The sequence below is a fragment of the Thyridium curvatum genome, assembly GCF_004353045.1.
Source record: "Thyridium curvatum strain D216 chromosome Unknown NODE_16_length_530760_cov_82.129700, whole genome shotgun sequence".
In the NCBI taxonomy this organism is placed as follows: domain Eukaryota; kingdom Fungi; phylum Ascomycota; class Sordariomycetes; order Thyridiales; family Thyridiaceae; genus Thyridium; species Thyridium curvatum.
This window is the reverse complement of record NW_022156771.1, coordinates 508,707-530,760: the sequence shown is the minus strand read 5'-3', so window position 1 is coordinate 530,760 and position 22,054 is coordinate 508,707. Positions and strand designations below refer to the sequence as shown.

Sequence of the window (22,054 nt, the reverse complement as noted above, 5' to 3'; positions counted from 1 at the left end):
CTCCCCCCCCCCCCCCCCCCCCCCCCCCCCCCCAAGTAAAACCCCCAAAAAAGGCAGGCGGATGTAAGAGTCCCAGGGCCACCTTTGGCACTGGGTCCTGCATTCAAGTAGGGCCAAGAGACTGCAGATACGACATAATATAACATTGAACATACTACAAGTACACAGTACTCTGAACCGGTTGTAATGTTTCTCCAGCCAGCGTGGTTGGCTGACAAGGAAGGGACATTTATTCACTGCACGTTTGTACAAACCTAGACATACTTACCTACCTTAGGCTTGAAGATAGGGAATCGGACCAAGACGAATGTAGGAGTTCCGATGGGATGTCCTGAACTGGCACATGCATACTCTACTCGAGGAGATCATTGTTCAATAGACCGCGCTTGCTGTGTGGCTCACCAATCAAGTAATGGGCTAGCGAATGGCTCAATGCTCCTGGAGTTCAAGATCAAAGATGTGGTTCAGACATGCACCTAGTCATAAGGGGGTGGGAGAGGACGTCGACGATATGCACCCTATCTTGAACCATGGTTTCACCACGTTGTGACCTGGATGGATGCACCTGACGCGATCCATACCGGATGACACAGATTCTTCACATGCAGCATCTACATACAGCAGCGCTGTCAAGCTAACAAATCTCCAAGTGGCATGCATGTCTGTGTGTCCCTGTGATGGATGCATCATCAATGTGCGCTTTATTGAGATTCTCATTTGCTCTGCATCGGGGCGATACCATACATACTATCTGTGGTCAACCATTCAGTTACAACGCTTCGACAACCATTTTTTCCCCCTTCGCTAGGCCGCCATCTGGTGCCATCTCCACGACCGCCTCCATAATGTTCCGCCTGCAAAGCGGCAAGAATTGTGCCAATACTAATGACTCGTTCAGAATAGCCCTCGCCTGGAAGAAATACAAAGTAAAGAACAAAAAAGAACTCAATCCTGCGGGACAGGTCGTACACGAGACAACAGTAAATGTTCCCCCTTTTTTTGATAGTCCCAGGTAATGTACAAACATGTCGATATAGTAGTGTGCCATGGGAGAGGCACCGGGATGGCTGCAAAAGAAAAGAAGCCAGCATGAGTCCTGTCTGACATGGTGAAAAAACACTTAACCAAGCCAGCGCCACCATTCGGGCAGTCTAGCCCTGTGCCCTGTGCCCCTCCTAGACATCCCACTCCTCCTCGTCGTCCTCGTCCTCGGCAGGATCGTCAGTGCTCAGGGCAGCAAAAGAGGACGTCTGGTGGAACGGCTTCGCTGGCCGTCCGTTGGCAGGCTGAGACTTGACAGCGGGAGCGGCAACGGCAACGGCAGGTTGGGAGGCCGGTGCCGTGGTGGTGACGCTCTCGGTGGTCTCATCCTTCTTCTTTCCCTTGCGTGGCTTGGTCTTCACGGTGCTCCAGGCATCGTCATCCTTGAGAGCGGCCTCCATCTGCTCCTCCTCGGACGGGAGTGAGGAAACCCAGCTGTCACCAGAAGTGGCGGCGGCCTTGGGGGGATTGGGAACGGGAGCAGGCTTGGAGTCGAATGTGTCCAGGGGTTGAACAGGGATGAAGTTGCTCTCGGCGGCCTTGGAGCTGCCGTTGACGCCATTGTTGGTCCAGGCGTTGCTAGCAGCCTGCGAAGCCATAAAGGCGGAGCCATCCTTAGCAGCCCGGCCCTCTGCTATTCTTGCGGTTCGGCGTTGCTGCTCCTCGAGAACCTTCCTTGCCTTCTCGGCCTCCTCGCGATCAGCCTTGGCGGCCTCGGCCTTTCTCCGGTTCTGGCGTTGCTTCTTGGTCTCGGTGGGCTGCGGCGCCTTGGTCTTCTTCTCCTTGGCCTTCTTCTCCTCCGTGCCAGTCAGGCGCAGGACAGAAGGGCCCGAACCAGCTGGCTCGAGCATGTCGGAAACATCGCCCGCCTTGGTGGCGTTGATGGAGGGAGAAGCCACCGACGACTGGTCATCGTCTGCATCAGCACCAGTGGTAGACGAGGGCGCGGATCCCTTCTTCTCGACGGGTGCGGGCATCTCCTTGGCGCGGGACTGCTTGACAGACTTTTGCCGCGTCTCCTCCTTGGACTTGGAGGTGAAGTTGGTGCCCTGCTTGGCATTGGACAGCTGTCGAGCAAACTCCCGGTTGTCAACCTCCTCATCGGAGCTATAGCTCGCGGGGTAAGTCTGAGGCTGCGCCTCCTGCTTGAGCTTGGAAGCGTACGAGTCCCTCTGTGTGGGCTCGATGCGCTGTCGCTTGGGCTTGGTCTCCTTACGTCCGAGTTGCGTCTGGCGCTCCTCCTGTTTTTGTTTCAGCGCAGCGGTCTTGGCCGCTTCACGCTTGTGAGCCTTGTTCCGCTCATTGATGATGTAGAAGCCGGCGAGACTGAAGATCACGCCCCAGCCCACATAGGTGGACATTGACGCGCCCATGGTGTCGAGGATCGGGGTTGACAGGTTCGTGTGGGGGCGTTGAAGGTGGGTGATGTGTCGTTGGAGGTTATTGTGAGAACCGTCGTCTAGCTTGGTGCTTGTCACCTCGCCTTGAACCGTCGATGCAGCTCCGAGATCAGCTCCCGGTTGTGTTTGACAGCTCTTCCAGAGCTAGAAGAAGTGCGGGGAATTCTGGCCTGTGATGGGAGGCTCTGCAATTGCCCTAGACTCGTGGGCGAGGTATGTGGCTGATAGTGATGGGAAGCTGACTTTTGCGTGCAACGTTAGTTAGATTCCATGTGTGATGTGCATGTGGGAGAATGTTGAGCTAATCTGATTCACCAGCTCGGCTTGGACCCGGTGACGATCTGGTTCAGGGGAAAGGATATTCACTCACCCGCTGGCCGCTAAAGAGTTGGGTTATCCTATTTGGATAGAATAGAGTGAAGAAAAAACAAAGAGGAAAGGGGGTGAGTGCAGAGTGGTTTGTGTAGCAAAGAGGGAGGATTTGATGAAAGTCGAGGTCGTTCGTTGATGGAAAGTCTTGGCGTTTGCCTCTGTTCAAGCTGGTGTGAAATAAACAGGTGGCTTCAGCGCGTTTTTTGACGGCACCTGCCCTACAGTAGCACCGAAAAGCACGGAGTCAAAGGTTGGTCGGTCAAGCCAAGCCCTTGGAAGGCCAAGTACTTAATGGATGCGGTATGGGACGGAGAATGGGTGCGGATGGCGACTGGGGCGCGTCAAGTCTGGTCTGGTGCGGGCAAATCAAAGTCAGGGGTCCGGGCTGAATTGCCGCCAATGATTCCCTCCCACCCCCAAAAAGTGACTTGCATTTGATTTGATGGATTTGATCTACCAATCGCCAGAGTGCAGCAACCACCACCCACTGCAAGGGCCGCGTCGCCATTTCCACCACATTTCCACCACCCCTGGGCCCACTGTAACACGCAGAAACAATCCCTGTAGCAGTTGAGCGACCTCCAGTTCTTCCAGGCCTTCTCCTCGATGTCTTCCGAACAAATCAGAACAATGCTTTCAACAAGAAGAAGCTCTCCAGTTGACTACCTATATTAGTCATCCGGCATAACTACCTTAGGTAGTCAGTACTAGAGCAAGTGATGGTCAAATTGACAAAGAGCTAGTTACTGGGCTGGTTCCGGAAGGACTCGACTATGTGACTCGCAGAGCAAAGACATGCATTCTATGTTCTTAGTTACCAAAGCATTGAGATAGCTCCTGATGAACTTCCATCAACTACCTAGGTAGGCACCTAGTGTAAGCAGATGTTCTTGGCCTGTGCAGGTCACCACCTTACCTACCGGATTTGGTCTAAGACTAGGTAGGTGCTGGTGCAACTCCTGCACACAACCTGAATACCTAGCCTACCTGGTTGCATCATTTGACCCTCCACCACAACTCGGAGCTTCTGCTCAGATTCGGCCAATGGTCTCCGTGGGGTTCAGCCAACCTGCCCCGCCAAGCTCCGTCCAGATAATCAATCCTATGAGTCTTCCAAATGCTTCATTTCACCAGCAGCCTCACGAGGGCAGTGTTCAGTAATTTGCAAACGGTCTATCTTCCTTCCGTGTGGATGTAGGACGTTGCTTCGGTCAAATACTCTAATCTGTGAGTTACCCTGCATAGCTAATAAAAAACTGTGTGCTGACCTTATCATTCAGCAATTACCTAGTCCACGTCTTGCCCATCCCACTCTTTCATATAAACTAGTTTGACAAGATTTGCTGTAAGCCACATCACCACTCCTCACGAGCAAATATCTATCGTTGCCCAACAGATATTTGTCATCATTATCATCGAGTGTATCTTGAATTTGCACTAGGTCTCGCTGTGGTACCACCAGAAACTGACCTGTCTCAATCAACCAGGTGAAACACCAACGCTCCTCCAGAAAAAGGTCGCTCTACGCCTCTTCACGATGGCGCCAAAGAACCGTATCATCCTCGATACAGACCCAGGTACGATATGGCCACGAGCTACAGTTTATTCATCCAAATTAATCTTTTGTCCGATTAGGTGTCGATGACACCATGGCCATGCTCTTGGCCCTCAGCGCCTCGCCTGAGGACCTCGAGCTGGTCCTGCTGTCTGTCACTTACGGCAACGTCCCTCTGCAAAGGTCCGGGTTCCGCGCCAAACACCTGATATAGCTGTAGGAAAATAAGACTGACCGGCGTGCAGCTGCCTGCGCAACGTTGTTGCCCTGTTCCATGTCATTGAGAAGGAAATTGCTTGGCGAGAGGCAAACTCAAAGCCCAACAGCTTCGAGTCCCTGAAGCACTTCAAGCCGCTGGTGGCGGTAGGCCCTGATCATCCGTTGGAGGAGGACTGCCTCATGGCAGACTATTTCCGTAAGTATCGTCCTCGTGGGAGGCCAGGATAGCAGCCCCTTGCTAACATACCCGGAGATGGTGTTGATGGTCTGCATGGCGTCCACGAAGCAGTAAGGATGCTTTCACCCACATACCCTTTCGCCTTCCACATGCATGGACTGACTGAAGTAAGCACCCGGACTTGTCGCCGGCCGACACCTGGCAATCTCTCTTCAAAGAAGGCGACAGCTCAGCCAACCCTTCTCCGTACTTCACGCCAGCCAAGCTCCCAGCCCACAAGGAGATCCTTCGAATTCTGAGGGAAGAGCCCGAGAACACGATCTCCATCTGCGCAGTCGGCCCGCTCACCAACATCGCCATGGCCGCCGCCGAGGACCCAGAGACGTTCCTCCGCGTCAAGGAGCTCGTGGTCATGGGGGGCTCCGTGCACATCCCCGGCAACATCACCCCCGTCGGCGAATTCAACACCTATGCCGATGCCGTTGCCGCCGCCCGTGTGTACGCCCTCACTTCTCCCACCCCGGCCTCGACGATGCCTCCCGTCCCCAGCCACGCGGCGACCCTCCCGCCCTACCCGGAAAAGCTGTCGAAACAGCTCAAACTGTCGCTCTGCCCGCTGGATATCACCACGCCGCACTCCCTATACAAGAGCTTCTTCGAGCGGAGCATCAAGCCCCACGTCGACGCAGGAAGTCCGCTGGCGCGATGGATCGGCCATATCCTCGCCGGCACGTTCAACAAGATCACCGACATGGTGGGAGATCAGGTGGAGCCGGACCTGTCTTTGCATGACCCCCTGACCGTCTGGTACATGATGACTCGTGACGATCCGGCCTGGCAGGGCACGCCCACGCTCGAGGACATTCGTATCGAGACCTCGGGCCAGTGGACGCGCGGCATGCACCTCGTCGACAAGCGGAATCGCAGCAAGCCCGCTGCCAAAGAGAGCACCCAGAGCGTCGAGAATCCAGATGACTCCCTGCTGCTCGACGAGGTGCCAGGCGACACGCAGGGCTGGCTGAGCCACACCAAGGGCAACAGGATCAACAGGATTGTCAAGTCGCCGGGCGAAGACAAGCTCGCGCCTCTCTGGATGAAACAGGTCTTCGGATAGTCTAAAATGTGGCTGTGTGCAGCCATTCTCAATTGGTTGGGGGTATCTCATTTATAAGCGTTTTATATCGTCCATCCTCCCAAAGCATCCCGTACTTTTTTTTTTCTTGCAGTAGGCGGTCTGTTAGCATGGCGAACCGGGAAGAGATAGAGATGTCAAGGCATACCCTACTCTGTGTAAAGAGTCCAGTCCCTGGTCGTGACAGTCATGCCCGCGGCTAGTCCCGCCTTTCCAGTTGTAGTCCCTGCCTTCTCGGCCCGTCGTGCCCTTCTCATTCCCATCTCCTCGCGTAGTCCTTCCGCCGCGGCCAGCAGCCTTGTCTGTCATGAAATGGCCAGGGCCGGTCGGAAGGTTTCTGGCCTCAGCTGATCATGTCGCGGACCTCTCGATGGTCCCGGCGAGGAGCCGGCTACCTATATGTGCTTGATGCCGCCAATCACCTCGCCCTTGACCTTGGTCCAGTTGATCTCCGCGTCCAGCTTCTCGTCCACCAGGCCGACCGTGCACACATTGTCGCCGCGGATCAGGTACAGCCCCAGGGGGACCTCGACCGACGGCTCCGGGTTGTCTGGGGTGTTGATGACGCGCTCGACGGCTGACTTGAGGACCTGCGACCCGCGCCACGGGGTATTAGTATGGCATGCTGCTGCTGCGTGCTGTGCTGGGCACACGTATACCCGGCCTCTCCTCGATCTCTTCTGCAGGGGCAAGACGTACCAAGTTGGTCTGGTTGTCCACGCTGACGAGCTCGCCGACTATCGTCCGCGAGTCGGCTGTTATGACGAGTACCTTTTCTGCGCGAAAGGCAAAGCAGGGTCCAAGGTCAGTTGCGCTACGCTCATGTATCAAGTTTCAAGCCTCGTGTGCCTCCTGGGGGAGGAACCTACTATCGATGTAGCCGTTCAGGAACGACATGGTGACTGACAAGTCTGGCGGTGGGTCTGGGCTCCTCGGAAGCAAGCAAATAGTTGGCGTACAAGTCGCAGCAGGAGATCACGGAATTGGCGGTGAAACGTAAACGTCGTTGTTGCAGAGTTTGGTTTGCCGAGCAGGCACGCAGTTGGACCCGGCTTGTAGCGAACGGAGGTGGTGAAGGACCAGCAAAATAATAAGTACCGCCAATGAGGGGGAGGTTATCCAGCTGGGCAGACTTTTGAGTGAGAAGCTAGGGCGATTTTACGCGGTGTGGGGTGAAGCTAGGACCGTTGGATATGTACAAGTACCTTTGGGTTGATGGATTCCACCACCTACGTTACCTACCTACCTCTTTATACGAATCTCGACTTATCTCCAGAGACTTGTTTACTCGTAGTTAGGTATGTAGATATAGTAGTAGGATCGATGGCAGTAACGAGAAACAGTTCACTTCGTGAGGATCCAAACCCTCGTATCTGTCTAGGGACCAGGGAACTTCGGAGCGTGTAAGAAACGATCTGTGCAGCTTACTACTAAATAGCTTTTGACTTTTCTCGTGAGCTTGAGAAACCTGTGAAGACAAGATGTCTTTATGAGATCCAACTAGTCTAGAGAAGAGGTCTTGAGTTTGGCATGTAGTTGCTGGTGGGGAGCACATCCATGCTGACCCCGCAAACTGCCAGTGTGAGAAGAGAGTACCCCCGAAACCCGGAGACCTATTCTCTTCCCATTATTTGTCTCCAGCAATACAATTAAGTACTTCAAAAGCTCGTCTACACTTGGCAATGTCTCGCGTGCTACCGGCTCTGTTCAAAGGAGCGCCGAGGGCACGACCTCGTCATTGCTCCTTTACGGCTATCACTGCGAATCCTACAAGAGGTCCTCGGCATGGATCCTCGTTCGCCGGCAGGACGCAGCTGGCAAAATCGAATAAGTTAAGGCAGGCCTTTGCAGAGAACCGGCCGAGTATGGGCGTCTGGCAAATGCTCCCGGGAGTCAACATATCCCGAGTGCTGGCACGGACTCCGGGTGTCGACTGGGTCATGGTGGACTGCGAGCATGGGCAAATGACAGGTACCAGCTTCCCCAGCGAGTGGTTCGGCGTCTGCAGGAAATATGGTTCTAATTGGTTCCTAGATGCGGCCATGCACGAGGCCGTCCCCGTCATAGCAGCGACTGGGACAACTCCTGTTGTCAGAATACCAGACTTCCAACCGTGGATGATCAAGCGTATGCAACGTCTTGTCTGACGCGGACTGGCGAATTTCACTAACAAGATCTCAGGCGCTCTTGACAGCGGAGCCCATGGAGTTAGTTTGTCTTTTCCCGAGTCCACATTGACCTATATACATGCTGACTCCAGGATCAGATTCTCGTCCCACTGATCCGTACGGTAGAAGAAGTAAGGTCGGTTGTGAGATCGTGCAAGTTCCCGCCGGAAGGCAACCGGGGCTTTGGCTCGCCACTTTCAATGGAAAACTTCAGTCCGGTTCCGTCTCTGACCGAGTATCTTGAACAAGCAAATGACGCCTTGCTGGTCATGGTCCAAATCGAAACCAAAGAGGCCCTCGAGGCCGTCGATGAGATCGCACTACTCGTCGACGTGCTCTTCATTGGTCCCTTTGACCTGGGCAACAACATTGGCCACCCCATTATCAATGGAGTGATCGAAGCGGAGCTCGACGCCGCCATCAAGAGGGTGTTGGAAGCTGGAAACCGAGCTGGCAAGAAGTGCGGCATCTACTGTACCAGCGCCGAGATGGCCAGAAAATATGCCGAAATGGGTTTCTCAATGATGAGCGCAGCAGCGGACTATACTGGTCTCCAGCAGCACATGGCGGAGACGTTGGCGATTGCTCACGGCAAAGCGCAGCCGCAAAAAGGCCAGTCCTACTGAGCCATTGACACCGAATAACGAGATCATAGACGTCGTTTGTCGACCGTATGTCAGCTCTGCCCTTTCATGCCTTTTCAACAGCATCCATCTTAGCTGTGATGTCCTCGGGGTTGAACCTGTGCATGAGTTTGACTGCTTGGCCGGATAGAGTTGGGTCCTCCTCGGCCGCTTGCGCCTTGCTTATGTGAATCTAAACGACCTTTTAGTATGAATGATATGGATGTCGGCATTGACATCTACTGTGACTGGAAAGGAGCTTACTACGGGCACGTCAAAGTCATAGAGGTCTCGCCAGGCTTTTGCTTCTGGCTTGATGATATCGACTTCCTTGTAATCAAAGGGCCGGGAGTCCCATACGTGAGACAAGGCTGATTTTGCCCGCGTACAGAGCCCGCAGTTCTCTCGGGTGAACAGGGTGATTCTGCAGGCGTGCTGCAATAGACGACTTGTGGCACGCATTGCGACTTGAGTGCCCTGGCAAGACGGGGCCGGGATAATTGACGGGAGTTCACCGCGAGATACGGCACTTTGATGGATAGTCCAGTACTTTTGTTAGCAGTCCGTCAGCTAATTTGACCATCACTTGCCTGGGTAGTGGCCACCACAGACTCTCCTAACAAGCAAAAGTGAGACTCTTCGCTTCAGGAGAGAAATGCATGTCGTGACCAGGAAAGAGGAGCATCGAACCACTCACACGACAAAAGCGTGGACCCCTGTAGGAGCAAGCGCGTGTGTGGCACGGCGGCACCTACAGCTGCCAAGTGGCTGCAAGAAAAGTAGACGGATTGCTAACAGAAATACATCAGATCCTAACATAGTAATTAGGGGCCCTGGCAGTTATGATTCTGTGATCTTCTAAATTTCCCCTCAGGGTATTGATAGACATGCACTGAATGGCTATTGTTTACTTTGGGTCCATAAAAGCCAGTGAGTGGTATTGCCACGGATCGAGATGTTAGGTATGAAGTACTCCTTGATGGAAATCCGTCTACTTTTCTTGCAGCCACTTGAGCTGCCCACCCTGACCGCCGAGCTTTGAACTCTGGTGCGGGTCGATCGCCCTGTATCCGGGTGTACTCAGGCCTGAGCTAGGCCTAGTTGATGCTTTTTGGTGGGGGGTGGGGTAGGAATGATTCAAGATTCTGGAAGCTCTCAGAAGAAAATCGACGCCGAAACTCTGCTGTACATCTATGCTGGGACAATTCCGAGGCTCCAGGAGGAAGAAGCATCATCGCGAAGCACAGCTCTTCTTCTCACAGGCCTACGCACCAAACCGCCTTGGTATTCCCATCCGCCTCTTGTCGAGAAACGAGCAGCCTGCATCTCAATTCGTCTTGATCCTGGCGAGAGAAGAGCTACCCCTCCCCACGCACAGCAATTCCACGACCAAACATGGCGCAGAAGTGTGTCCACCAAGGTTGCGGCAAGACGTACACGGACCCAGACGAGACCTGCAAGTACCATCCGGGCCCGCCCATCTTCCACGAGGGTCAAAAGGGTATGTTATCGTCGGTGCGCCTGGAGAGCGTGTATCTCTTCGGCAATGACGTATCCCTCCTGCAAGAGCTTATCTCGGCCGGCGCCTTCACTCCCTCAACTCAATGCTAACATTTGTTCCGTCTTCCGATGAACAGGATGGAAGTGCTGCAAGCCTCGCGTGCTCACCTTCGAGGAGTTTATGGAGATCCCCCCCTGCACAGAGGGCAAGCACTCCACCACCGACCTGCCGCCCAAGATCGAGAAGAAGGAAGCGCCCCTGGAGATCGTTGAGCCGGTGCCCGAGCAGCCAGCCCTGCCACGGACTCCGATCAACGTGCCCACAGCGCAGCACGCGCCAACCCCGCCGCCACCGCCCCCAGAGTCCGAGGACGACGACCCGAGCCTAGAGATCCCCGACGGCAAGGCCTGCCGCCGCAGGACGTGCGGCGCCACCTACAAGAAGGGCGCCTCCAGGGACGGCGAGAAGTGCGTCTACCACCCTGGCGTGCCCATCTTTCACGAGGGCAGCAAGGGCTACACGTGCTGCAAGCGGAGGGTGCTCGAGTTTGACCAATTTATGAAGATCGAGGGCTGCGAGACCAAGGACAGGCATTTGTTCATCGGCAGCGGCAAGAAGGATGCCAAGGGCGGCAAAGCTGCCTCCGAGGAGCTCCTTGATACTGTTCGGTTCGTTGTCCATTACCCCTGGTCCACTTCTGTCTAATTGGTACAATTCTTTGCTGACCCAAGGGGTTCACAGGACGGACTTTTATCAGTCGGCAAGCACAGTCACGGCGTCCTTCTTCCTCAAGAAAATTGACAAGGAGAAGGCCAAGGTGGTCTTCGGCCCCCAGACGATAACGCTCGACCTGCCGACAACGGAGACCCCTCCCAAGAGGTACAAGACCGAGGTGCCGCTCTTCGCAGCCATCGTCCCGGAGAAGTCGGCGTTCAAGGTCTTGGGCACCAAACTCGAGGTCACCCTGGCCAAGGCCGATGTGAGCGGCTGGCCGGTTCTGCGGAGCGATGATAGACTTACGGGAGAAATCTTGCAGGTGGGTCGGGCTGGCAAGGTCGAGAAGTGAGGCGTTGGAGGTCTAGACATGCCCGTGGGGGGCAGAGACAGCGGATGATGTATCAGCGCTGTATAAGACGGTGTCGGCGAGGTCGAGAACCGAGACGAAGCAGCAGCCAAGAGATGCTGTGAGACCCTCTCAGCAAAAGACGGGTGCACACCATACAGAAGCGGAGAAGACCGAGAAGACAGGTTTTGATAAGCACAAGAGTCTGCAGGCTAGCCATGGGTCTGGGAACCGGGGGTTCTTGATATGCAGTCTATCTAACTGGATAGCACAGCCCAAACCAATGAAAGAAAAATTGGCATGCTGATACATCATCTATGCTGAAGTTGAACAATTTTTTTGTCCCCTATGTGCTATGCACGCCAGTTGTCATTACTCATAAAAGTCCTTCACGGTGCCCATCGGAAGGGCATGCTCTTTTTACTGACACTGTAGGACAGGTTCTCAATACCCGTGCAATGTGCCATATCTGACCCGTTTTAAAGAGCTCTAGCCGTTCATCCAGCTGCCACGAGGGTCTGGCCACTAACCGACCCCGTTCGTGATGCCTGTGCGAACGACACTGAATTCGGCTCAGCCATACCTGGTGTCGCACATGTCGCCTGTTCCTCTGCGGTCTCCTCATTGCTGACTACGATCTTGACTTCTTTGCCAAATGCAACAGTGACAGCCCCATCGATGCCTGTGCTGATGACCGTAGCTTCCCGCTCATCCAGGGGCTCGGGTTTCTCATCAAACTGGATTATAGGACCCCCTCCCGGTGTATACCCGATCAGCTTGGCATTGTAGCTCGTCGAGGCCTGGTCATTCTGTCCCTCGCCCTCGTTTTGCTGCGTAGGGCTGATGGGGGAATGTGGTGAGCGAACGGGATATCAAAAGAGACATTCCAAGGTGTAAGGCAGAGGAACTGTACCTCTGGCTCAGCGACATCGAGGCAGCGCTGCCGCCTGCCTCTTTTCTACGGCGCGCCTTCTCCTTGATCTTTCTTTGCAGCGCAGCGTTGAAGAAGTGCCCCAGTCCGGCGATGACGAGCACCGGCGTGCCCAATGCCAGGGCCCACGGCCTTTTGGGTGAACGGGTTAGCTCCTTCCCTCCTTTACGGGTCTCACTCCATGCAAAAACACCTACTCCTCCGGGAAGACAAGGGATATGAGATGCTCATCAACAGGGCTGGGGAAGGGAGGAAGAGAGAGAGAGACAGGGTAGACTCACGGGTGCTTCCGGCCCCGGAGCGAGTGCCAGACCGAGAGCATGACGCCAAAGATGGCGACGACGCTGCCGATCTGCACCATGGTGAAGGTGGACCAGTACAGCTGCAGCAGGTCCTCGCCGTCGCAGAACTGCAGCGCCAGGAGCGCAAACGTCTCCATGACGACCGAGGCGATCGAGACGGCGGTGCACAGGGCGCAGACGCACATGCACTTCTTCATCTGGCGGCGGTGCTCTGGCGACCGCGGTGAGAACTTCTCGACGGCATCTATAGATCTGCAAACAAAAGGAACAAAGATGTTGGCCAAAGTACACACGCGCGTCTCGAGGGTCAGTCTGAATCGATCGTCCATGGGTCCCCGAGGCTTATCTCGACAAGACAAGACAAAACAAAGCAAACCACAAAGCAATGGACTTGTTGCTTACCTGCCGTAGTACCAGGAGGAGAGGAAGAGCATGAAGACAACGAGAGAGAAGAGAGGCCAGTAGATGATATCGAAACTGTGCGTTTGGAGACGGGATGCGAATTGTGCATAATGGCGACACTTCTCCGGGTCGAGAACTCTGCGAGGTGCCGTGGTCCTGGCCGAGATCATATTCGTGCAAGAGTCTCGAAACAAACGGAACAAGACACTGATCGTACAGTATCGACAAGTCAGGTGAGATGGGTTTTCTTCTCTTTGAAATCTGATGGTCTGAAAATGAAAGGGGGTATTTGAGATATACAATATATACATACAAAGGGGAACGGGGCGGTGAAGATGGTCCCTCGATCATACATGCCTCCCCCCTCCCCTCGTCACCGCAGTGAGTGACGCGAAGATGGGACCTTGATGCCCATCCCTATCCCACGCCAGATGTCGCTCGCCGTCTGCTCATGAATCGTCCGTCAAAGTCAGACGGGTCATTGATAAGAGCCAAGAGCGCAGAGCTGCGACAGCGGTCGTACAAGTGTCCCGTTTTGTCAGTGGCAGCATGAGCTAGCAACCACAACGACGGGGATAGATGTGGACGTGAGCGGTGTCCTCGAAAGCAAAATTCGCCAAGATAAGACGTGACCATCTCGCGGCACGTTCCAGGCCCAGCAGGTGAGACTCGCATCTCTTGGTTGTTTGGCCTCCCTTTGACGCCAAGAAGACACTGATATTCACGAAAGGCTGGCCGAAAAAGCATGTCGCACATATGCAGTTGAGATCGCCTCTGGTAGTTCCGCATCCGCTAGCGCCGGGATATCAGTGATTACCGCTCTTGGCAGGTGAGCTGTCTTGAGGCTGAGCCTAATGATCGACCGCGTGGAGGGCTATCGAGAAATGTATGGTTCATTGCGGAGCCTTGATGTCGTTCAGCCCTAGAACTTACCGGCGACTTTCCGGCCGGAAGGCATCGTTATCTCTCTTGGCGATGCGGAATTGAGATGACCAATTGTCGATCAGTTCTCGACATGACTCTTCTTTTACTCTCTTGCTGTTCAGCCGCTCATGCCCTCCATGAGATCTATCTGGTCCAACACCATGCCTTTCCTCAGGATGTATTCTCGTAGAGACTGAAACTCCGAGCCCTCCTCTTCACCGTACTTGTATGATTCTGAAAATCCAAAGGAGCATGCAATCTTATCAAGGGCAGCTCGCTCGTCCTCGCGGATCCATCGCTGTCTCAGAGGTGTTCCCTGGGCCCACGTCACCCGCTTCATCTGGTCGTTAGCCGTAGTAACAGCGACCACACCGATGGTGGCTGTGAAGCCCACGTAGGCCAGGATGCCTGCAAAAGCAATGCCAGTTGCCGTGCTCTTATCCATGGTATCTTGGAATTGTGATAGGTTCGTGGCGAGAACATAGGCGGCGGCCGGGGCCGCAGCGAATGCCGAGACGGGAACCAGCGCCTTCCTAACGATCTTGGCGCGGACAAAAGCCTTGCTCGCGTAACCAGTCTCGACTATGCCCACGGCCGCATCCAGGTCCTTGGCTTCGATTGCAGCGTCTAGAGCCTTCTCAACAACCTGGGGAGGTACAGCATTCGATGCCTTGTTTGGGTTTTGCGCAACGTATTTGATTGTGCCTCCTGAAACTCTTGGCAGCGGCTTCTCTCCATACAATGTGAACACCTGAGGTAAGGTCCCCGGCTTAACGAGACGGGCCTGTATGTCGACGTAGAGTTCCAGCAGTTGCGGTGTAATGAAGACGGGTGGGTGGGTGATAATGGCATAAGCAGCCTCCGAGACCTTGCCAATCACATCCTTGAGTCGTGCAGGTGTAGCACTCTGCTGCGTCGATGGCGAACTCTTGGCAATCTTTCGGCCGTTCTCGTCCAGCGACAGGAGGTTGGATGCAGCAGTGTCGGACTGAAATTCGAGATTGCTCAACTTTGGCTGTACGGTGGAGTCCATGAGCAGCTCTGCTGCTGCTGCGCAGGTTCGCAAGGCCTCAAGCACCGCTTCCTCCTCGGGAAGGCCGTCTTGGCCCAGGAAGGACTGCTTCGTCCGACCGACAGAGGCCACCAGTTCGGCCAAGTTAGGCACCTCCTTTGCCTGTCCTGCCGGCACCTCCGTGCCAGTCGATGCTCTCCTCTGAGCTGACGCCGTGTATCTAGTAGTCAAGATCGACGGGCCGGATTTCGAGGGCCGTTTTGGCACAGAAATGCTTGGCCGACTGGCAACAATTGTCGCAAGAGACCGCCTCGCGAGGTTGGGCTGCCGAACAGTGAGAAGCTCGCAAATTTGACAAAGATCGGTTCTTGGCCTACGGGCCATCCGGGGGTGGAACATCTTGCAGGCTCCCTGGACACTTGAGCGCGCTACTAGAGATGAAAATGTCGGAGGAATATTCGCAATGGCAGCCGATTGAAGTTCTCGACACAAACTCGATCAAGGCATAGAGAAAAGCGACGTGATGTGATGCGACGATGCGCTCATTGGATTTGCAGCTCTGAATAATGAGAAAGCTCAGGGTCCAATCGGCTTGCTGCCAAAACTCACCCACTAAAACTCTTCCGGAAAGCGCTGTGGCTTGATGAAGACAGTGGGTCGCAACTGCTGGCCAACGTCTCTGCGAAGCTGCGCCACATACTGACGACACGCGGCTTAGGCACTCGCCTTAGGTTCTATGCTTCCACGTTCCTTCCCCCCATTCACAAAGATCAAGCATCAGTTACTTCTCATCCTCTTCTAGCTTGCGATTGTCGCCTTATTCCCACGCATAAAGGTGTCGCCAGTATCGATTACACTACTGCACAGCTGCCAAAGCGCGAAGGGCGGACTTCGGTGCTGATCCTGTTGGAACAGAGCTTCTTTATCTGGCAGCTGCCGGCGTCAATCCGGTCCGAGCTACGATGCCTCCCCCACCACCACCGCCGCCGCCTCCTATGCCCGGACGAGGAGGGGGACCTCCGCCTCCTCCTCCTCCGCCGCCGCCTGGAGGACCAGGTGGCCCTCCTTCTCGCCCTGCCGGCGGAGGAGCTGGACGAGTAAGCTCGTGCTCGATCCATGACTGCCCCCCCCCTGCTAACCTATGCTACTCTTCAGGGCGCTCTCCTCTCCGATATCAGCAAGGGAAAAGCCCTCAAGAAGACCGTAACAAACGACCGATCGGCACCGCAAGTAAGCAAGTCCTCCGGCGGACCGGGTCCGTCACCGCTGGGAGGAGCACCGCCGATTCCGGGAATGCCCAAGGCCCCTGGCGGCCTCGCTCCTCCCGTCCCAGGAAACAGAGCTCGCAGCAACAGTGATCAGGGCTCAAGAGATGGCGGAGTTTCGAGCATGGAGAGCGCAGCACCACAGTTAGGAGGCCTGTTTGCCGGTGGAATGCCCAAGTTGAAGAAACGTGGCGGTGGTGTCGACACAGGTGGTATGTTTCATCTCGATCGATGCTGTACAACGGTTGCTTTGATACTGACTACAGAGCAGCCAGCCAAGATGCGTCCTATCTGTCAGATCCAGAACGGTCCTCGAGGTCCGTCCCGAAACCACCAGTGGCATCAGCACCCAAGCCGCCTGGAGGAGCAGCACCTCCCATTCCGGGCATGCGACCTCCGCTTCCTGGCGCATCAAGCTCACCCGCGATCAACCCTGGAGTTGCACACCTAAGAAAGACAGGCCTCAGTGATGTACCAAGGCCATCGTCTTCAGTATCGATCAACAAGGGACCTCCACCTCCTATCGGCAAGAAACCTCCTCCGCCACCTGGCTCTCGAAAGCCCTCGAGCACACTTCCTTCCTCACCAGCTCCTCAACCACCACCTCTACCCGGCGCTCCAGCACCTCCACCGCCCTCGGCAGCAGCTCCTTCCGCGCCATCTGCACCGCCGGCTCCTCCACCGCCGCCATCCTCGGCTGCTCCAAGAGCCCCTCCCTCAGCACCCTCTAGAAGCCAGGCGCCACCAGCTCCACCACCACCGCCGCCTCCATCCGCCGCCCCGAGCACACCCAGCATCGCCGTCCAAGCAGCCATCCGCGCAGCCGCAGGCGCCAGCTCACCCACATCCGCACCTCCTCCCCCACCACCGCCTCCAGTCAACCGCGCCGCGGCGCCCAGCCCGCCTCACGCACCGCCAGCAGCGCCCCCACCACCGCCGTCTTCGGCAGCGCCACCCGGCCCGGCGCCCCCTCCACCTACCTCACGCAGCCGCGCACCGTCCACACTGCGCGCCTCGATGCTCGACCCTTCGGCCTTTACGCTCACGCCCAACGGCGGCAAGAGCCCTTCACCGACGCACAGCTCGAGCAACCTGCAGCGGCCAACGAGCTCGGCCGGGGGCCACAGTAGGACGGCCTCGAGCGGCGGCGGCGGCGGCGGCGTCGGGTCCGGGATACGCTACAACGTCGACGACGCGCGCTGGAGGTTCAGGGGCGAGGACCAGTTCCCCAAGCCGCGAGACTTTCATCCTAGCCAGAAGAAGTACCGCGCTGGGAGGGGAAGCAGTGTGCCTCTGGATCTGAGCGTGCTGTAGACAGGTGGTTTTGAACAGGGGAAAACGGTTGGAAATGTTTGCTGGTGTTTGGTCGCCGGACTTTTCTTTTTTTTTTGTGTACGCTTATTAGGCTGGAAACTGTAGCGTTAACGATTTAGTCGGCAAACCTGGACTCCTTGAATATAAATTCCCCGTTTTCAACGAATAGTCTCGTCTAAGCCCAGAATTAATGATGCTCGAAAAAATTGGGTTTTTATTTCACGCTGCCTGGCATGTACTGACGATAACCGTCTTGGGGTGAAAGAAGATGTTCCAATAAGCCTCCTTCTCATAAAAGCCATACCCCGAATTCCAAAAGACGACCCGGCCAGTCCCCATATCATCCAAGGGGGGACAAAAACACTGAAAACTCCCGGCATGACCACATAGCCCCTAAGTCAACGTCGTCCCATCCTGGGACGACCACGAAGAATAATAAAAAGAGAAAGAGCGGATTCCATAAAAGACCAACCCAGGGCTCCGCTCACACCGCATCTCATCGCAATGCGTCAATTCGACAAAAAAAGGGGGTATTTTTCCTCATCCAGGCAGCCTTTTCCCCGATCAACTACCAGCGTATGATACCATCAATCAGCAGCATACGCATAAGCTTTCGGCCCATCACTGTCCTCCCTGCTCTTCAGGCAGCTACGCTCCCACCAATCCCACCACCCCACCTGAACCTCCTCAGCGTGCCGCCGGTCCCAGACCCGCCAGACCGGACGAGCTCGCTCCCGCACGACGACGAGGCGTTGACGGCGGCACCGGCACCGCCGCCGCCACCGCCGAGGCCGTTGAAGCCCATGGCGGAAGCGCCCTCCTGCCGGCCCACTTCCCGACCGATCACGTAGCCGGCGCCGAAGCCGACGACGGAGACCAGGACCACGACGCCGGCGCCGACGACCCAGGTGAGCAGGGTGGGGCTGATGGAGGCAGGGTGCTCCTCGTCGAGGACCGCCGCCGATGTCTTCTTCTTCTTGCTCGCCCGGGAGGACTTGGTCGTCTGCGTGGCCGAAGCCGAGCGTTTACTCTTCTCCCCGGCGGCGGCGGCGGCGTCGGCGGCTGCTCTTGAAGACGTCGAGATGGGGCCGCTGGGCGCGCTGGAGTTGGACGCCGTGCGGGACTGCAGCTTGCGCTCGGGCGGGACGGCGAGTCTCGGCGCGGCGGCGCCTGTGGCGGCGGCGGCGGGGCCGTCGTCCATAAGCTCCGACTCCTGGACGAGCTGCAGGCCTGTTGGCTGCGTGCTTGGTCTCAGACCGCTGCGGATCCCGGACGGACCTGTCGCCGTCTCGTCCTTCTTGGGCAGGCCCCTCGCGGCGGCCGCGCAGGACAAGAGTGTCGTCAGCGATGCGCGCAGGGCCTCGTCGTTGTCTTCGCGGGTGTGGGGACTCATGAAACTTGGGCCGCTGCGGTTGACCCTGGTCTGTGAGCGTTGCGCCACCGATGGCCGGCCGTAAGGCGGATGGTATGGGACTGAGGAGTTGGTGGAGTGGCTCCTATGCTGAAGGTGGTTCGGTGGGTGCGAGAAGGCGTTGGGTTGGGGCCTGAACGTCGGGCTATCGGACGGGCGGCCAAGAGCAGTTGCGTTCTCGTCGTCATCCGAGTCCGTGTCCGAGTCGGCGGCCGGCCCCATGGTGGCAGGCTGGCCTGCCAGGCCTGGAGTTGGAGCGGGCACGTTCTCGGTTGAGCTGGTCATGACCCTGTCCTCCTCGCTCTCTGTCTCGTCGTATTCTTCCTGGCTACTCATGCCGCCTTGGGCTGCAGCGTGGCTGACAAAGTATGACTGCGGCATGGATGTATGTTGCTGCTGCTGCTGCCGCTGCTGCATCTGTCGCTGCTGCAGTTGAAGGAGCCTTCTACGGCGTATGGGTTGTTGCGGTGGATAAGACGCCCGCCCGACCCCGACTCTGAGGCCAGTGGTGACGATCTCATCTCCAATGGATGACAGTGAGGACGACGACGGCTGTGAAGCGATTTCAACCCAAGATTCTGTGGTCGTCAGCACATCCGAGTCGCAACACTAACAAAACAAGTTTGTTTCCAAGGACCTACCATCATTTCGACGTTGGGACTGAGAGGGCGCATCTACCCGTCCGGTGCGCTCTGCCGTTCTGCCTCCCGACTGCAAGTTGCCATGCTGGCCTTGGAACTCCGAGGGAGCCATGACGATGGGAAATCGCTTGATGAGATTCAACAACAAAGGGAACAAACAATAGAGTCGGCTCGAAGATTATTGTCCAAAAGAAGCCAACGACAACAGTATTTCTGGTATCTCCTCCCTTCTCACCGATAACGGTCCCTCCTGTGGTGCTTCGACGCGGGCGGTGGGCGGAGCCAGCAGCACTGAGATGGAGCCAGGGAGCCGACCAAGCCCCGCGATCCCCGCTAGCTTATCAGTGATGTCAAGACCAGGGGTCGCTCGAGAGTGCGAAGACAGACCCTTCTCTGTCGGGCAGGAGACGAGTCAAACAAGATAAAGATGGAATGCCAGCGGGCGCGACGATGGGATACCGGCGGGAAAAGAAAGAAGGATCAATCTTATGGGAGGGGATACAGAAAGAAGGATGGCTGGTTTCGCAAACGGTGGAACTGGGTGGGAGACGGACGGAGGGTGCTCAAAACTTGGATCTCCTGGAACAAGTATCCTTTCTTGCCAAAGGCTTATTCCGTCGCCGGGACGCGATAGCCAAGTACTTGATGAGGGGTGTCTCTTTTTACCCCAACCTCCAGTGCAGACCGCTCCTATTACGTCGCAGTGCGGTGCTTGCTTCACCGCACTAAACCGGTGGAGGCTTTGTCGTCCTGGTCGTCGTGCTTTGTCCACTTGTCGTACTTGTACTTTGAACGTACGCCCGATTTAGCGCCTGGTTAGGTTGGGCTGGCTGACCTGGGTTGGGGGTATGGAGTTGGTTTGCACAAGTGAGAGAAACAGCCCAGTGAACCCGCTTCCTCGCGCCAGTACAAGTAGAAGAAGGGTGGAGATGGATTGGAGATGGGGTCAAATGAGGTGTACGGAACAGGCGGCCAGGTGGATGCGTGACCCGCTGGCGTCCACCCTGAACGTGAACCTCCCACGCCAATCCCTGCGCTGGCATGCACGCACTTACAGGACGTGTTGTACCTACACGGGTCCTGGATGCGGCAGACACGACACTGTCGGAACAAAAACCAGACCACAGTCCCTTGCCCAGTGACACTACCTATGCATGGAATACCGAACGATGCGCAAGTTTGAGCAAATGGTGCGTGTCCTGCAACAGTCGATGCGCGCCTCAACTATACCCCCTGGTTTCTCAACGAAGCGGTCGAACCGCTCGACCTCGCGTTCCGGCCTCGGAGGTATGGTTGCGAATGATGCTAAGTAGACTGAGGTGCAGGCCGTATGGTGCGACAAAATGCTTGTCGTCAGCCCATTCATTTAGATCCTCTGCCAGTAGCGATGGTGTTTGCGTGCGACAAGGTCAGAGGCCAGTTGTAGGTATTAGCTATCACGGCTTGGAACAACCTGTAGCCCTTCGCGGTGATGACATGCGGCCTACTTTACGTATTGATACTCAAGTAGGTGCATCTCCGTTCTAAAAACGGTCACCTCTTATTCGTCAGAGGGGCCAAACAAAATGGGCACAAGACCAGTCGACTGCCTCATACAAAGTTGGGGGAACAGACCTGATTGTTTTAGAAACTCTACCTGGTCCACTACGTTAATGGATCACGCGAGACCACTGTCCCAAGAGGTCATCTCTCCCTCCGCCGCCCTGTCTTAGGTGATAGCGCCTTCACAACGCCCACCAGGGCAGTGCAGCTGCCTCCAATGACGATCTTCCCCGCACCCACCGCTCTGGACTAGTACCTCGTCAGCCGGGCTGTTGACAACACGATGACTCGGTCGTGACAGATGACTGCATTTCAGCTCCCAAGTAGCTCCCATACAGATGTAAGCATACCAGGGCCAATAGGTATCCAGGTACTGTTTGGTTGAGGCATGGCTACCTATGATTTCGCGCCAACCGCCTTACACGCCTGCCAACCGTTCATATACGTGGGGGCCGAAGCACAACACAGGCAATTTGATCGCATCCAGCTGGAACAATTCTTGGTATTTGGAGACTACTTCGAAATATCGTCTGAATCAAGGAGACAAAGATCCACGAGTCGCAGTGATGGGGAATAGAGTGCTTAAGGGTATACTTACCAGCTCAACAAACTATCAACCAGGTCGATTCGAACACTGTCGGATGATTTTGCCAGCCGGCCAGACAAAGCTATAAAGGAAAATAAAGAAGAAGCATCAACGCCGATCCAGGACACGCACCGCATCCGTGAATAAATGCCAGCAAGAACTTTTAAGAGCCCCCAGTGGTACCGACAAGCCGTCATGATCAGGAAGCTTGGTCCCCTCCAAGATGCCCCAAGAGACATAAGGAGGTTCTTCCCAACTTCGTTCCATCAGAAGAGCCCACAGAAGCCCACAGAGCATGGTAACCCATCGTACATGTGCTTGCAACGCACAGAGGCGCGTAGAGCATAGCACAGCCACCCGATGACAGGCGTCGTGAAACAACACCAAATCCACAGCCCACAGATAGTTGCTAAAGCCCTCAGGTATATCGCAGCATCCTCTCAATGAGGAATATGTCTCTCAAAGCCCACGA

The 22,054-nt window shown here is 55.9% G+C and overlaps 9 protein-coding genes across 9 annotated transcripts; 4 read left to right on the top strand and 5 right to left on the bottom strand.

Moving 5' to 3' along the window:
* Nucleotides 1–1,175: 1,175 nt before the first annotated feature.
* E0L32_003708 (uncharacterized protein) lies at nt 1,176–2,414 on the bottom strand (the record flags this gene model as incomplete). The annotated part of the gene is made up of 1 exon (XM_031138038.1): nt 1,176–2,414. The coding sequence occupies one exon, from the start codon at nt 2,412–2,414 to the stop codon at nt 1,176–1,178; it is 1,239 nt and encodes a 412-aa protein (XP_030998478.1).
* A 1,936-nt stretch (nt 2,415–4,350) lies between these two features.
* Nucleotides 4,351–5,879, top strand: E0L32_003707 (uncharacterized protein; the record flags this gene model as incomplete). Its single annotated transcript, XM_031138037.1, has 4 exons — nt 4,351–4,390; nt 4,449–4,551; nt 4,614–4,783; nt 4,984–5,879. The coding sequence occupies 4 exons, from the start codon at nt 4,351–4,353 to the stop codon at nt 5,877–5,879; spliced, it is 1,209 nt and encodes a 402-aa protein (XP_030998477.1).
* A 413-nt stretch (nt 5,880–6,292) lies between these two features.
* Nucleotides 6,293–6,794, bottom strand: E0L32_003706 (uncharacterized protein; the record flags this gene model as incomplete). Its single annotated transcript, XM_031138036.1, has 3 exons — nt 6,293–6,487; nt 6,597–6,711; nt 6,763–6,794. 3 exons carry the CDS (start codon nt 6,792–6,794, stop codon nt 6,293–6,295), a joined length of 342 nt encoding a protein of 113 aa, XP_030998476.1.
* Nucleotides 6,795–7,579: 785 nt separating this feature from the next.
* E0L32_003705 (uncharacterized protein) lies at nt 7,580–8,691 on the top strand (the record flags this gene model as incomplete). The annotated part of the gene is made up of 3 exons (XM_031138035.1): nt 7,580–8,024; nt 8,079–8,104; nt 8,158–8,691. 3 exons carry the CDS (start codon nt 7,580–7,582, stop codon nt 8,689–8,691), a joined length of 1,005 nt encoding a protein of 334 aa, XP_030998475.1.
* Nucleotides 8,692–10,083: 1,392 nt separating this feature from the next.
* Nucleotides 10,084–11,255, top strand: E0L32_003704 (uncharacterized protein; the record flags this gene model as incomplete). Its single annotated transcript, XM_031138034.1, has 3 exons — nt 10,084–10,189; nt 10,326–10,857; nt 10,931–11,255. 3 exons carry the CDS (start codon nt 10,084–10,086, stop codon nt 11,253–11,255), a joined length of 963 nt encoding a protein of 320 aa, XP_030998474.1.
* Nucleotides 11,256–11,749: 494 nt separating this feature from the next.
* Nucleotides 11,750–13,057, bottom strand: E0L32_003703 (uncharacterized protein; the record flags this gene model as incomplete). The annotated part of the gene is made up of 4 exons (XM_031138033.1): nt 11,750–12,092; nt 12,166–12,315; nt 12,465–12,737; nt 12,888–13,057. 4 exons carry the CDS (start codon nt 13,055–13,057, stop codon nt 11,750–11,752), a joined length of 936 nt encoding a protein of 311 aa, XP_030998473.1.
* An 872-nt stretch (nt 13,058–13,929) lies between these two features.
* E0L32_003702 (uncharacterized protein) lies at nt 13,930–15,222 on the bottom strand (the record flags this gene model as incomplete). Its single annotated transcript, XM_031138032.1, has 1 exon — nt 13,930–15,222. One exon carries the CDS (start codon nt 15,220–15,222, stop codon nt 13,930–13,932), a length of 1,293 nt encoding a protein of 430 aa, XP_030998472.1.
* Nucleotides 15,223–15,785: 563 nt separating this feature from the next.
* E0L32_003701 (uncharacterized protein) lies at nt 15,786–17,402 on the top strand (the record flags this gene model as incomplete). The annotated part of the gene is made up of 3 exons (XM_031138031.1): nt 15,786–15,920; nt 15,979–16,300; nt 16,360–17,402. 3 exons carry the CDS (start codon nt 15,786–15,788, stop codon nt 17,400–17,402), a joined length of 1,500 nt encoding a protein of 499 aa, XP_030998471.1.
* A 640-nt stretch (nt 17,403–18,042) lies between these two features.
* On the bottom strand, nt 18,043–19,566 carry E0L32_003700 (uncharacterized protein; the record flags this gene model as incomplete). The annotated part of the gene is made up of 2 exons (XM_031138030.1): nt 18,043–19,391; nt 19,455–19,566. The coding sequence occupies 2 exons, from the start codon at nt 19,564–19,566 to the stop codon at nt 18,043–18,045; spliced, it is 1,461 nt and encodes a 486-aa protein (XP_030998470.1).
* Nucleotides 19,567–22,054: the final 2,488 nt, after the last annotated feature.